A 13,883-nucleotide genomic window follows, 5' to 3' on the forward strand; every position below is an offset into this window, starting at 1 on the left:
CATCAGGCAAGGGGGCAAACCCGGGATCCCGGAGCCCTTTCCTGGGGCAGGGTGTTCCCTCTGTGGCTCATTTCACAGCCATTACCAAACACCACCATCCTTTGTCCTGGACATCCCAGACTCATCCCTGCTGAGGGCAGAGACCAAGCACACAGGGGCTTCCCAATTCTCAAACATGAAAAATTCCCAACCAGAATTCCTTGCTCAGCATAGTCTTCATATCGAAATTAAATACACGCTTGTTAAAGCTCCCATCAGCTCAGACCCTCCATCCAGGCTTAATGCATTTTCTAATAATATCCGAGTGCTTGCCCTGGCTGCTACAGCACAGCAGCAGCACCTCTGAAAGGTTTCGGTTGTCCCTTTCTCACCTCCAACTAAGACCTTCTGAGTGAAGCAGCTCTTCCTTCTGTGCTGTGGAGCTGTGCCCACATTCAGGCCATGGCAATGCATAAATTCCCAGGAGAACGGGAGTGTGGCCCCCTCCCAGCGCCTTCCTGGGACAGAGCCGGGAGCACTGGCAGAGCTCAGCCCCGCTGCGGTGGCTGGAGCAGCTCCTGTCCCCTCACCTGCTGTTTGTCAGGGCTCTTGGAGGGTTTGGGGACCCTGGAGGGTTTGGAAATCCTGGAGGGTTTGGCAGTCGCTGATCGAATTTCCTCTGTCCCCACCCTGGAGGTGCAGGGCTCGCTGCCAGCAGGGCGGCCCAGCCCGGAGTGCCCCGGCCCCGGCTCCGGGCACCCGGGGTGCTTCCTGCTGTGTCACACAGCGTGTTTTATATGCCTGCTCCTTCGACAAAAATAAATCTTCGCGTTTGCAGTTTGCTTTAAACTACATCAAGGTGTCAGCTGAACTGACGGCTCCTCTGAGAAACGAGCTCAGGATGAGCTGGCAAACGGCTCTGGGGTGAGCCTGGGATCTCGCCCTGACTCGGGAGGCACCAGGGGCTCCCAGCCGGCGGGGAGGAGACCCCGGCCGCCCTCAGCCCTGCCAGGGCCTGGCCCAAACCTCCATCATTGCAGAGACCCTAATTTCTCTCCCGTTTGCACCCAGAGGTCTGTCCTGCAGTGTCACCCCTTCAGTCTCCTCACCCTGGCACAGATCCAGGGATGGCTCCCACGAGCAGCTGCACCACCCGGCCCTCTTCCCTCCCCAATCCCCATTCCAACCCTCCACCAACCTCTTTCCCTTCCCTGGCAGGGTGCACACACCTGACCACAGCCACCTCTGCCCCTCTCTCGAGTCCCCATATTGTCCCCCTCTCCTGTCACTCCCTGCAGCAGCCCCGGGGGTCCCTCCTGGGGGGTGCAGTGGGGGGGTCCCGGGAGCTCAGCCCCCGTCTCCATCCAACCTCCTGCTCACAGAACAGCTCTCCCTTGCTGCTGCCTGAGGCTGGGCCGTGCCACAGACCTTGGCTGGGTCAGGCGGTGCTGCCCCAGCCACATCCTGTGTGTGAGATGGGTGAGATGCTTCAGTTCGCCTGCCATGGGATCCTCCCCAGCCCAGGGTGCGGCAGGAGCTTTCCCAGGCACAGGGGATCATCAGGAGCCACTCCACCGGGCTCTGGAAGCACCTGGAGAGGGTCTGGGCTCTGCTGCCTCTGTGCAGCTGCCTTCCTCTTCTGGTGCAAACGTAAACAGAGCTGTGTCCTTGTGGCTGTGTCTGACAGATCTCACATGAATCTGGGCTGAGTCCAAATGATCTTATCTGTGGAGAGACTGAGAATTTCCTACTACCAGGCTTTTTTGACTGCTCAAACCAGAGGCAGCCCTGTGGGATGGGGGGATGAGGGAGTTCAGGGCTGGGCTGAAGTGGAGGAGGCCCTCTCCATCCCTTGCCAGTCGTCCCAGTTTGGTGAGGGCTGCACCTCGCACACACAGGGACACCAACCCACCAAAACCCAGTAAACCCCCTCAGTGGCTGCTGGATCAGCCCCACAGGTCCAGGTTTAGGTAAAATTGTTCACAGCAGCTGTGCGTGGCTGTGCTCAAAGGGACAGGCATAGAAAAACCATAAGCCAAGCAGTGGCCTTCCCTCCCGAAAAGTGGCCATGAATGCTGTACCTTGTGGCTGACTGCTCCAACAGGGAACGGCTGCTGAGATCACCACATTCAGCAAAGTCACACCATCACCTCCTGACACTGCTTAGCAAAACCAGAGAAGAATGGGGAAATAAAGGAGAAATCTCACAAAATGTACACAATGGAAGTGTGGAGGAGCTGCCCCCACCCCATATATGAGCAAAAGCACTGAGTGCCCCAAGTGCCAGGGAAATCTTCCACTTCCCACGGCATGCACCCACCTCCACCCTCTGCCCTTCTTGAGAAGTTCCTCTCCCATTCCCAGTCTGCACCTGAAGTCTGGATCCATTCTCAGACTGGACCTCCCAGTTCCCACAAGACCATTTCTCACTCTGATGAGAACATATCAGCTCTCTTTGTGTTTATTGAACATCCCACCTCAATACAGCATCCTCACTCCATGGAGGGAGCCTTCCTCCCAGCCCTGGGGCCCACACTGCCACTGTGCCAGGTCACTGCCTGGGGGTGGTGTTTCCATCACTTTCCATGGAGCAGGGATCCCACTGACACCTCCTGAAACCACACAGGGCCACGGCAGCTGCTGGAGATGGAGCTGGATCCCAGCCTGGTGCTGGTGCTGCCGTGGGGAGGGGAGAGCCTGAAAGGGTCAGCACAGAGCTGCAGCCCCTCCCTGTGCACGGCCCTGGATCCATCAGGCCCTTTCAGAAGGGCTCAGAGACGAACACAAATTCTCCTTTTACATCAGCAAATGTTTGTCTGGAATAAATCCAAACCAAGCAGAGGTTAACACATTCCTGGGAAATACATTAAATGTAGCGCGCACCAGTCTTCCTAATGGAGCGTGGTGACGCTCCAGCTCGCCCTGGATCACTCTGATAACCAATGGAAGTCACCGTGGACTCCACATTAATTTGCTCAGTAACAGGCATTTAGGTTTGATGCATTTACTGGGGAGAAGGAGAGTGGCAGGAATAAGTAATTCACATCCAAACATTTCATCTCCCCCAGCCAACCGGCCCAGCGAGGGAAGGGCGCAGCTTTCAAACCAGTAACTACTTATCACACCTTTCACAGCACAGGAAGCTGCTGGAGTTGTGATAAACATGATCAAACTATTAAAGTAAGAAATATCTGGCCGTGTGGTTTCCGGGAAATGGTGCCTCAAACCAACCACGACTGCACAGAGGGAGCTTCAGGGCCTTCTGCAGCCCGGGGCGTGCTGGGTGCAGGGAGGCAGCTCAGAGGGACAGTGTTCCCTTAAAACCTGGCAGCACAACACCCTCCATTTTCAGAAATGCTAATGAGCTGAGCTAACTGCAAACCTGCAGCAGTTATTAATTGCCCAGAGCCTCGCACACCTACGGCCCAGGGAAGGGAGCCGCCGAGCCAGCTCGCCGTGGCAGCGATGCCCAGGCTCTGGCCCGGAGCCTGCAAGCCCACGTTCAAAGACACAACCTGCCCTTTGTGAGAAACCCCGCTGGTTTCATCCACCTTTGTCTGGCTAAAGAGCGAGCTGTGCCCCGGCAGCCGCCCTGCCCCGGAGCCGTGGCCCGGCCCCGCTCCTGCACTGGCTCCCGTGGCTGTCTGCTGAGCCGCACTTCCCCTTTCATAAATCACATTTTGCATTCTGAGCATGCGTCTCCTCTTCCATGCCATTTTTGTTTTCAGATAACCATTAGCTTAATTAATCAAGGGAAACGCATCATTTCTGATGGTAGTTTCTGATCCTGAAGCCTGGCATGGCAGGGAAACCCTTCCCACCGCCCCATCCCTGGGCACCCCCCGGGGCAGGATGGGGTGCACCAGCACCTGCCCCGACACCGCTCCTCCAGCACCCTCAGCACCTCACCCACAGAGCTCTGGTGACACGTAGCGTTGATTAAAACCCTCTTAACATTCAGCACAGCCATCAGGCAAATGTTGATTTCAATCAGAGTTCACCATTTCCACTTGCCCTGGGTGCACCAACCACAGCTTTGGGGCCTCTGTGCAGGCAGGTGAACGGTGCCCAGGTGTCCTTTGGCTCTGGAGCACCAACACCAACCACAACTGGGCAGGACCCAGCTGTCAGCACTGACCCTGCCCACGGAGCCACCTCCCCAGGGCCATTCCCAGCTCAGCCTGAGCTACACCAGAGCAAAGCCTGCAGCTGCAGCAATGTGTCCACAGGCATTGTCCCACTTGGGCACAAGCCTCTTCGGCTGCTCCAGCTGGGAAAATGGCATCCACACACCCAGTGGTTACTTTTCCACCAATTTAATCCAAACTGCATTGGAAAAGAGCTCCAGCTCGGGCGTAACTGCTGGCAAGGCCTGGGTTGAATGGCACTGGCAGGGGGTCCTGCTGTGACCCACACCTGGCTGGATGCTGTCCCACCTTCCCACAGACACCACACCACCCTCAGCTTGGCAAAGGAACAATGACCAAGATGAGTTTGAAGTGTTTTATAAATGAAATGGCACCTGGGAAGCCTGGGTGGCCCAGAAGTGGCAGCACAAGAAGGGGGGTGATTTGTGCTGTGGGAACAGCACTGCCCCATGGCTGGACAGAGAGACACTGTGACAGCAGGACACAGGGCTGCCCCTCACCCCGTGGCTCAGGAGTCACTGCGGGCTCCACCTTACCCAAACCAAGGCAATTTGCTTCTCACAAGCTCATGGCTCTGGTCCACACACACCAAGGCGCCCTCAGCAATATTTCAGCCAAGACCTTTGCTGTTGGAGACCTCGACTTTGACCAAAAGCCCAAGAGGAGACAGGCTGGCAGCTGAGCCAGTTTTGCTGGCAGCTGAGCCAGTTTTGCCAGCACTGGGTTGGGAGGGTGGCACTGCCCAGGCACTCAGCTCTGTTTGGGGAGGTGGCAGGGGGTCACTGGGGGGAACAGAGACTGAGCACTGTGTCTCAGCCACCACGCCGTCAGCCCTCTCACAAAGAATTAGCCCTGCACTGTATTTCCAGTGGCTCCAGCAATGATTAATCTTGTTCAGAGACAGCTGCAGCTTTCTTGGTGGAATTTGGACCATCTTCCTTTCTGGAGACATTCAGCTTCTCACCTAACTGTGAGCCTCCCCAGCACTGGGATGACCCTGCTGGGATGGCAACCATCACCCATCACTGTGCCATCTTCCCAGCCTGTGCTTCCTCAGCTTTCTCAGGTTCCCATCACAGACCTCCCCCAGCCATGCTGGAGGGGAGCACCACACCTCGGGCTCCTGGGGCCTCGCTGCCCACCCACCACACAGGGTGCCCTCAGCACTGTGGGCACTGGGGGTGAAAACTGAATTATACTCAAAATACTGCACCTCTGAGTAAGTATTTTAACCTGCAGGCACCGGCTCTGGGGCAGCCCAGCTGCAGCCGGCCCAGGCAGGGACCTGCCATCCGTACTGCTGTAACAAACGCACTCCAAATCCCGGTAGTTTTTGTAAAGGTTTATAGTCCTTTGCCATGATTGCATGATACATTTCTTCCCCTGTGACACAGCCCTCAGACCAGGATGCGCCGCTGGCAGCTCGCAGCAGCTGGGCTTTGCACTCCGATCTACACTAGCTGCAGAACATCAAATGCACTTTCAACATCTCCATTTAATATTTACATTCAAGCAATTAATAATTGGAAGCTTATAGTTTAGACATTTCTAATAGCAGCAATTTCTATAATAGCTCGTTTAGCTTTAGATAACGATTTTTTTTGCACATAGAAACACCACATGTGTACAGTATCAAAAAATATATACGGGATGGTCCTGCGGGTCGTGGGGAGGGCAAGGGACCAAGACTAACAAATGCTCAATGGTTAAAAAGGAGAACAGAAAATAGTCGTTTGATATAGTTTATAAGGTGATCTAGGGACTCCATAAATCTAGGCTTTATATTTCATTATATAAATACCTACAAATAAATATATTAGCGTGGCCAGGGAGCGACCAGCTTTCAGCTCAAACAATACATTTCAATAACACCACGTACAAACGGGAGCAAGAATCACTTGACAAGTTAGCACTGTTAAAATATAATACTATAACTCTGAGTAACTGGCGGGTCCCATCCTTGCGTGTCCCATCGCCTGCAGGTCCTGGAGCAGCCCCCAGCCGCGGGGCGGGAGCAGCGGCGAGGTCACCCCCCGTGGCAGGGACGGCCACCGTGCCTGGCCCTGTCCCGGCGTCCCCTCGCTGGAGACGGCGGGCTCGGCCGTCCAGGGGCACGTGGGCTCCGGGGAAGGGGCACCAGTACCTCGGCGGGAGGCGGTGGGGCCGGCGGCCCCGGGATGGGCGGGCAGCTCCCACGGGGAGCGGCTGCCGTGCCACCTCACACCGTCACGTACTCCTTGAAGGTCACAGTCAGGCAGTTTGCGGTCACATCTGTGATAATTATATTCCCAAAGAAGGGCTTGAACTCCTGCAGGGACTCGGTCTCCTCCTCTTCCTCCTCCTCTGCGGCCTCCTGGGGCTGCGGAGGCTCCGGGGCCGGTTCCTCAGCCGGCGGCGGTGGCGGCAGCTCCGGCTTCACCTCCGCCAGGGCCAGCTCGCCCTCCGCCCGCGGCTTCACGCAGCGCAAGTCTATGGGTTCGTCCAGGTCCGAGTCCAGCAGGATGACCTCGGGCTGGGCGGGCGGCTCGGGGGCCGGGGGGCTGAGGCAGGTGGGGGCGCTGATGCTGCGGGAGGTCAGGCGCTTCTTGCCCGGCTCCCGCTCGGCGTGCGGCTCCGACAGGCAGCGCTTCCGCGAGCTGCCGCTGGACAGGTTCAGTCCCATGGAGGAAGGGCTGTGCTCGCACACGGGACTCAGGGACCAGGGCACAAGGTCCGGCTTGGTAGTGAGCTGCAAGGGCTGCTCCGCCGGAGGAAGGGGCAGCTCCTTAGCCAAGGGAGTCTTTTGGGGACCTTCCTCCAGCTCCGCAGGGGGCTGCCGGCTCTCGCCCTCCGCTTTGCTCACGGCATTGCTGCCCACCACCCTGTCCTCCCCTGGCTTCCTCCAAGCCTCCACCTTCTCCTCCCCACCCTTCTTAGGAGTCCTCTCCTCCGCAGCCCGCTTCCGGGGAGCCTCCCCAGACTTGATCTTCACCGCCTGCATGCCGTTCTCCATGTACTTGCTCATCACAATCACAATGCGCCCGTTCTTGTTTTTGTTCTTGACGATCTTCATCTTTCCCCCAAGGCCATTGCTGGTCACCCTGTCCCGGGGGGGAGGCCCAGTACCGCTGGACAGGTTCTTCTCAGCTCCATTTTTGCTCTCTGCCGTGAGGTTCTTGACTGGGCCCAGCAAGTTTTTGGCCGGGCCGTGAGCCCACTTGTCTGGGTGGGTGACCAGGGGGGCCTTGTTATTGTCCAAGCAGGCCTGGCCCTGCGGCTCTTTGCTGCTGGGCTGGTAATGGGGCTCGTACATCTTGGGGTCGGGCTGGTAGTGGTGGTGCTTCTTGCTGTTCAGCTGGTAGTAATACTTCCCTTTGCTGTGGGACTGGTGCTTCATGCCGCTCTCCTTGCCGTTGGGCTGGTACTGGTGGTGCTTCTTGCTGTTGAGCTCATACTGGTGCTGCTGGCTCTTGCCAGAGGAGCCGAGGTCCAGCTTGGGCCTGGTGTCCACGGCCGGCTCCTGCAGCCCCGTGAGGATGTTGGAGCGGCGGGCGAAGGACGGGAGCTGCAAGGCAAAACCGAGAGCCGCGGTCAGGCGGGGCTGGAGAGCCCTGCCAGGGGCTGCTGGCTGCCGGGTGCCAGAGCTCCGGCAGGTGCCGAGGGCTGCGGCAGAGCCCCCGCCCCTCCGGCAGCTCTCCTTACAGGATGCTGCATCCCGGGGCACCGCGTCCTCGAGCAGGCGGCCCCAGCCCACTCCAACTTAGAGGCTGTGCATTGCTCCAGATTAATGAAGCAATGAAAAGAAGAAAAGCCCCCTTCAATCAGCTGTCTGGGAACGGGGGCCGAGCGGGACCGCGGCTGCCGAGCCCGCGAGCAGCCTGCTAATGCCAGCCGGGCACGGGCACGGCGGGTCTACAGCCCAGAGGGGAGGGAAGGGGGGCCGGGGCACCCGCTGAGCTCAGCGCTGGGGGTCCCCGGGGCGTTGCGAGGCGCCCGGGCTGCGCGCAGGCTCATCCTCAGCATGATGAAACCCGCTGCAAGCGGCTCCCCAAGGACCTCCCGCGGGGGTTGGGGCTGGGCGCCCGCGTGTTACCTGCACGACCAGCGGCTTCGGCTTGGGCCCCCGCTTGCGGTATCCCATCAGCTGCTCCTGCCGCTCCCTGCGGGAACACAGCGTCACGGTGAGCCCGAGGGCGGCACACGGACCCCCGGAGCCATCCCCCCTCCCCGCACGGCAGCTCCCGCGGTGGCAGTGACCCGACGCGGGCGCAGGGAGGGGGCAGCGGGAGGGGACCGGGGCCCGCAGGTGGCAGCGGGCCGGGGCATCCTGTGGAAGCAGCAGGCGCCTTCCCCGCTGTTGCCTGCCCGCTGTGGGGAGGGGCTGAAGTTCACAGTTTGCGCCAAAACACTCCAGGAAATAAATGCGCGGAAAGAGAAAAAAAAAAATTAAAAAGGCTTAAAAAAAAAAAAAAAAGGCAAAAAAAAAAAAAAAAAGCCGAAGCCCGTCCAAGCGCAGCAGCAGCAGCAGCGCCGCCTCCTCGAGTCGCGGCATCGAATCCCGGGAAGAAGGAGCGCGAGGCGCGGCGTGGGGGGGTCACGGCGCGGGGGGGACCGCGGCGTGGGGGACCTTGACCCGGAGGCGTCGCCCGGTGGCCCCGCACCGCCCGCCCCGCCGGGGCCGCGCCCCCCCGGCCCGGCCCGGCCCGCGCCCGCCCCCGCCGCGGCCCCCGGCTCCGTGACGCATCTGCAATTGCGGGAGCGGTGCGGAGCGGGGGTCCCGCCGCCCCTCCCGCATCCCCCAACCTTGGCCGCTCACCTGTTCTGGAAGGCGATGAGCAGCCGGGGGTCCAGGATGTTCTCTTCCGGCTCCCACGTGTTATATCTTGGAGAGGAGAGGAGAGCGGCCGTCACGGCGGGGCCCTGCCGGCGGGGCCGGGGTCCCGGGCAGAGCCACCCCGCAGCACCGGGCCCAACGGGAGCAGTGTGTGGGGCTGGGGTCCCGGGGAGGGGGATGGGCGGGGGGGGGGGCCGCGGGGACGGTACTGTTTATTTAGCGCAGTTATTATTCCGGAGGAATTCCAGGCATGTCATGATGAAATTTTCCAAATCCCCTTTCCCGGACCCAGGAAAGCGGCCGCGGGGCGGAGGAGGGACCCGGCCGCCGCGTCCCGGACCCCCCCGCGCCCCCCCGCCCGCACTGTCATGCAAACCCCGAACGCTCCGCAGCGGCCGCGCTCGCTCCGGTGCCGGTGCTGCCCCCGCCTCGGCAGCGGCTCTCGGGGCTGCGGGGCGACGCGGACGATTTTTGCGGTTATTCCCCCTTTCTCCCCCCTTCCTGCCCCCCCCTCCCCGCTCGGTTCTGCAATATGGAGCCCGACTCCCGAGGAGGGAAAGGGGGAAGGAGCCATTTTCTGGTGCACATCAGCCGCCGCCTGCTCGGCTCCCGCCGCCGTCACCGCCGGGCCCCGCCGCCGCCTCTCGCCGCCCGCTCGCCGCCCCGGCCGGGGCCCTTCCCTGAGCCCCATCCCCGGCCCCATCCCCGCCCGGTGCCGGTACTCACTTGGGCGACCATCCCCTCCATTTCACCAGGTACTCGACTCTGCCCTGAGCGGCGCGGGAGGCAAAGACACGGCGTCAGCGGGAACCGCCACCCCCGGCGCCCCGGGCCCCGCCGCCCCCCGCCGCCGCCGCCCCCCGCACCTTCGGATCAAGCTTCTTCGTCGAGGCTTCTACCACGCGACGAAGACGTGCTCGCCCACCGCCGGCAGCTCCATCCCGCAGCCGGGAGGGGCCGGGCCGGGCCGCGCTGCAGCCGAGCTGGGCTCGGGCTCCGGCAGCTCCCGCCGCCGGCCCGACAGACACTGAGCGGCGGCACCGCAACCGTGCAAATCCCGGAGCGAGACGTCAGGGAGGCGGAGGAAGAAATGAAAAGGGACAGGACCTGACCGTAGGCACGGGGAAGGGGATTTGGAGAAGAAGCAATTTGAAGGGGAGAGAAGGATGGAGTGAGGGGGCGGGAGGGGGGAAGGGCACACGGAGGAGGAGGGGAGGGTAGGGAGGGGGGCGCGGGCACGACCGGCTCCAGCACCCACGTCGTGGAGCGAAGCAGAGCTTAGGGAAACAAGGGAGGACAGGACGGCGGAGGAAATAAATGGAAACGAGGGGGAAGTAAGGCGTGCGTCTTCCACCTGGACCTCCACTCGACCGAAAAAGAGTCAGGGGGTGACCGGAGCAACGGAGTGAGATGTGGGAGGAGGGAGGGGGCTCGTCAAGAAAGGATGAGCAGGACGCAGGAGCGAAGGAATGACCAGGAAGGAAGACCTGAGAGAGCGGAGGCGTGACAGAAATAGAAGAGACAATACGCGGAAAGAGAACCCTGGGGCCGGATAAAGGGCGTCGTCGCGGACAAGCTCCGGAGAACAAACAAAAGGAAAAGCGCGGAAACACGGTACAAGGGGGATAGCACAAGACAAGTGCGGGAAAGCAGAAAGAAGGCGCGATGGATAATGAAAAAGGAAATAGATGGCAAGGTCACCTGGGACAATGCAGGAAGCTGGTGACGAACGTTCCGGGAAGGGGGTAAGGAAAAGAGGTTGTGGAACCGGCAGGAGGGGACAGGGAAAGGGGCAGGTAGGACGGCGAGCATTCCACCGACAACGGTGCCCGGAGCCGCGTCAAGGCGGCCGGGCGAAGTCGGGGAGCACGGTACGGGCGGGCTCCGCCACACTCGTTGCTAGTGGAGCGGCTGGCGGGGAACTGCACATCGCGGGCTGTAAGCGTCAGGCAGAAACAAGCGGGGGACACGCCCCGCCGCTACCTACGAGCAAGCTCCGGGAAGCGTGGCGGTGCCGGGAGCGGGAGGGGAAACCGTCCACTTGAACAGGTTTGGGCGCGGCGTGCGGGGGCCCGGAACACCGTCACCGGTGTGAGCCCCGTGCGCAGCCCCCCCCACCTGGCGCGGCACGGACGCTCCGGGCATACGCCGGGGCCGCCTACGGGAAGCTTTCCCCGCGGGAACAGGCACCCCCTGGCCGGAGGGACGGGGGGGGCCGAGGAGTCCCCGACCCCTCCCGGTTGCTCGGCTCCTGGGCTCTGTCCTCGCAGGTGCCCGGCTCTGGCCCCCGGCCGGAGCTCCCGAGGAACCGGAGCCGCCGCGCCCGCTGACAACGGGGCGGTCCCTGGGGCTGGCGTGGGGTCTCGGTGCCACCGTCCCCCTTGTCCCCCCGGGCTCTGCCGGTCGCGGCGGCCCCGCCGGGCCTCGGACGGGGCGATCGATCCCCGCGGGGTTCCCTGCAACTTTCGCCGGGACCGGCGGGGCTGAGCTCGAACGGCACCGGGGCCCGGAGCGGCTCCTTTGCCAGGGTCGGGCAGCGCCCGCGACCCCCGGGATGTCCCTCGTTGCCCCGGGTCGGTGCCACCCCGGCCCGCGGGCTCGCCCGGTGGCCGCGGCCCCGGCCAGCATCAGTCCCCGCCCTCGGGGGCCCTGCCCGGGCCCGGCGGCACCGGAGGGGGACACACCGGGAGGCACCGCTGAATGTCACCGCGCCGCAGCCCCTAACAAAGACGCAGCCGCCGCGATCACAGAGCCGAGCCAATAAAAAGCAAACTGATATTACAATTTTGATTTCCCTGGAGGGCCGAAGGGGCTTAATGTAAGAATTATTATCCATTGTGAACAGCAGCCCAAGGAAAACACACACAGGAAGATTTAATTTTTTTTTTTTAAACTTAGCGGTTTTCCTAAGAAACATACATTCATTGAAATTTATGCCAGCAGAGTTTGTTAACCCTCCCCTTTGACATTTCCAGCTTCTCCTGTTGCCAGAGGAGACAAACCGCTAATGCTCGCAATAAAACTAAATGCCCAGGGACGAGCAGGGTTTGGTGCGAATCCTCCCCAGCCTGGGTAAGCTGCAGAGCAAGTCCAGCTCCGGATCCTGCCCGGCTGGGAAAGCTCTGCTCTCCCCAGGACTCAGTCGGGAACAGGTGATGAGGAGGGCAGAGTTTGACTGGCTGCATATATAAAAAAATAAATTAAAAAAATTAAATTTATAACCAGACATCCTTGGCATCTTTTAGAACCAGTCTCAGGAACAATACAAGAGACTGTTGATGAAATATACTTTTTGTCTATATATATAAAAGTGAAACAACACTGAAAACCGATATTAAAAGCATTTTAATCACTGCCTGGCCCCTGGCTCCCATGCTCAGCGGCAGCTCCCGTCCTTCGGGTTCCTGTAGGATCTTCATCTGCTTTCTGTTACGGGGCTGATTGCACATGATTCACAATAATGATGGTAATGGTGGTGATTTTCTGTCTCTTACCTTGCTCAGGCAGCAGCAGTTCATGAACTGATACATCTTTCTCTTTGTCAGGCCCAAAGAGGACACCTTATTTGAACCACATAAACCAGCCTAAATAAGGAAAGTGGGAACCATTTCCAACTGTTGCCTCTCGCTGACTGGCTGGGGCATCTCACAGGGATGAGACAGGGAAAAGGGATTCCAAGCTAAGGAAGCAGGAGCCAAGTGCTGCCTTTAAAGCCAGGAGAGGAGTGGGTTGGCCCCGGGCAGTTCCTTGCTGGTGGATCAGGCAGGTACGAGGCACAGACACATCCCTGCCCTTCACCACGCACCTGGCCAAAACCTCAGGTTGCTCTCTCTCTGCCCAGCATCAGCAGTGGGTGCTGCTGCTCTCAGAGGAGGACTCAGTCCCAGGGGAGGGGGGGGCTCCAGCCCCGTGTGCCTGATCCCCGGTGGGGCTGCTGGGGTGCAGCTGGGAGACCAAACCTCGAACAGGCAGAGGCAGATGGGCTTCCCACAGGTGCTGGGAACCATCCCGAGGTGATTTCCCCTCCAATACTTGCTGGCCATGTTCCCTCCATGCACCCAGAGCTGATGTCTGTCTGTGGTTACCCTTTCCATCATTATTTATAAAGTTCTTAGCCCGGAGCCAGTGCCAGCTCGGTGGCAGTGCCTTGCCTGGGGTGGGTGCTGCCCTCCAGAAGATGCTCCTCTTCCCCTCGCCCCAGCAGCTCCTGCAGCCCCGCTCTGTGTTTGCCATCAAGCAGCGCTGATTGCACATGCCATCATTTCTGATGTTGCTCATTAGTCTGTATCATTATTAGCAATTCAAACCAGCAATTCTTTTCCAGCTGTAATCTCCCAGCTCCACGGCTGCACTTTGGGTGCTCACCCCTTCCTCCCCTCTGCCCCAGCAAGGCTGGGGGTTCCTGCTCGCTCTGCAAAGCCAGGAGCACTCCGGGCTGAGCACCAAATAATAACAGAAAGTTAATTCATGAATAGTTACAGCGTTTCCTTCAAGGCCACTCTCACGAGGGGCCAGGCACCGACTTTGCCATGTCCTTGGAGCAGGGGGGAGGGCACCGGCCCCATTCATCCCTACCTGGCCGCCCGCAGCCTTGGCCAGCTGGGCTACAGGATTTGCCCTTCTGCTTTTGTCAGCTCTGCCTTGCACTGGAAGTTGTGGCCGGTCTGAAAAACGGATTATGACACAGCCCCGGCTGAGGTCAACACCGTGCTGGAGAAAGACAAGAAAAGGATGAGTAGGTAGGCTTGGAAAAAGAGACAACAAAACCAGCAAATCCACAAAAACCTGAACCCACCCACCCAATCAATAGGATGCCATGAAGTACATGTGAACAATGAAACCCTGTTCCAGGTTGCCAAGGCAAATCTGTCAATAGAGTATTGAACAAGCAAATCTGACTTGCAATTATTGTCTCCTTCTAAATACAGGCTGCCCCTCTGCCT

The 13,883-nt window shown here is 60.0% G+C and overlaps 1 protein-coding gene across 1 annotated transcript; it reads right to left on the reverse strand.

Annotated features, from left to right (window-relative positions):
- Positions 1 to 5,454: 5,454 nt before the first annotated feature.
- On the reverse strand, positions 5,455 to 9,781 carry CBX4 (chromobox 4). The gene is made up of 4 exons (XM_050981533.1): positions 9,667 to 9,781; positions 8,923 to 8,988; positions 8,200 to 8,266; positions 5,455 to 7,671 (listed from the first exon to the last, which is right to left on the reverse strand). The coding sequence occupies exons 3-4, from the start codon at positions 8,245 to 8,247 to the stop codon at positions 6,346 to 6,348; spliced, it is 1,374 nt and encodes a 457-aa protein (XP_050837490.1). The 5' UTR covers positions 8,248 to 8,266; positions 8,923 to 8,988; positions 9,667 to 9,781; the 3' UTR covers positions 5,455 to 6,345.
- Positions 9,782 to 13,883: the final 4,102 nt, after the last annotated feature.

Source organism: Serinus canaria, chromosome 18 (genome assembly GCF_022539315.1).
Source record: "Serinus canaria isolate serCan28SL12 chromosome 18, serCan2020, whole genome shotgun sequence".
NCBI classification, from domain to species: Eukaryota; Metazoa; Chordata; class Aves; order Passeriformes; family Fringillidae; genus Serinus; species Serinus canaria.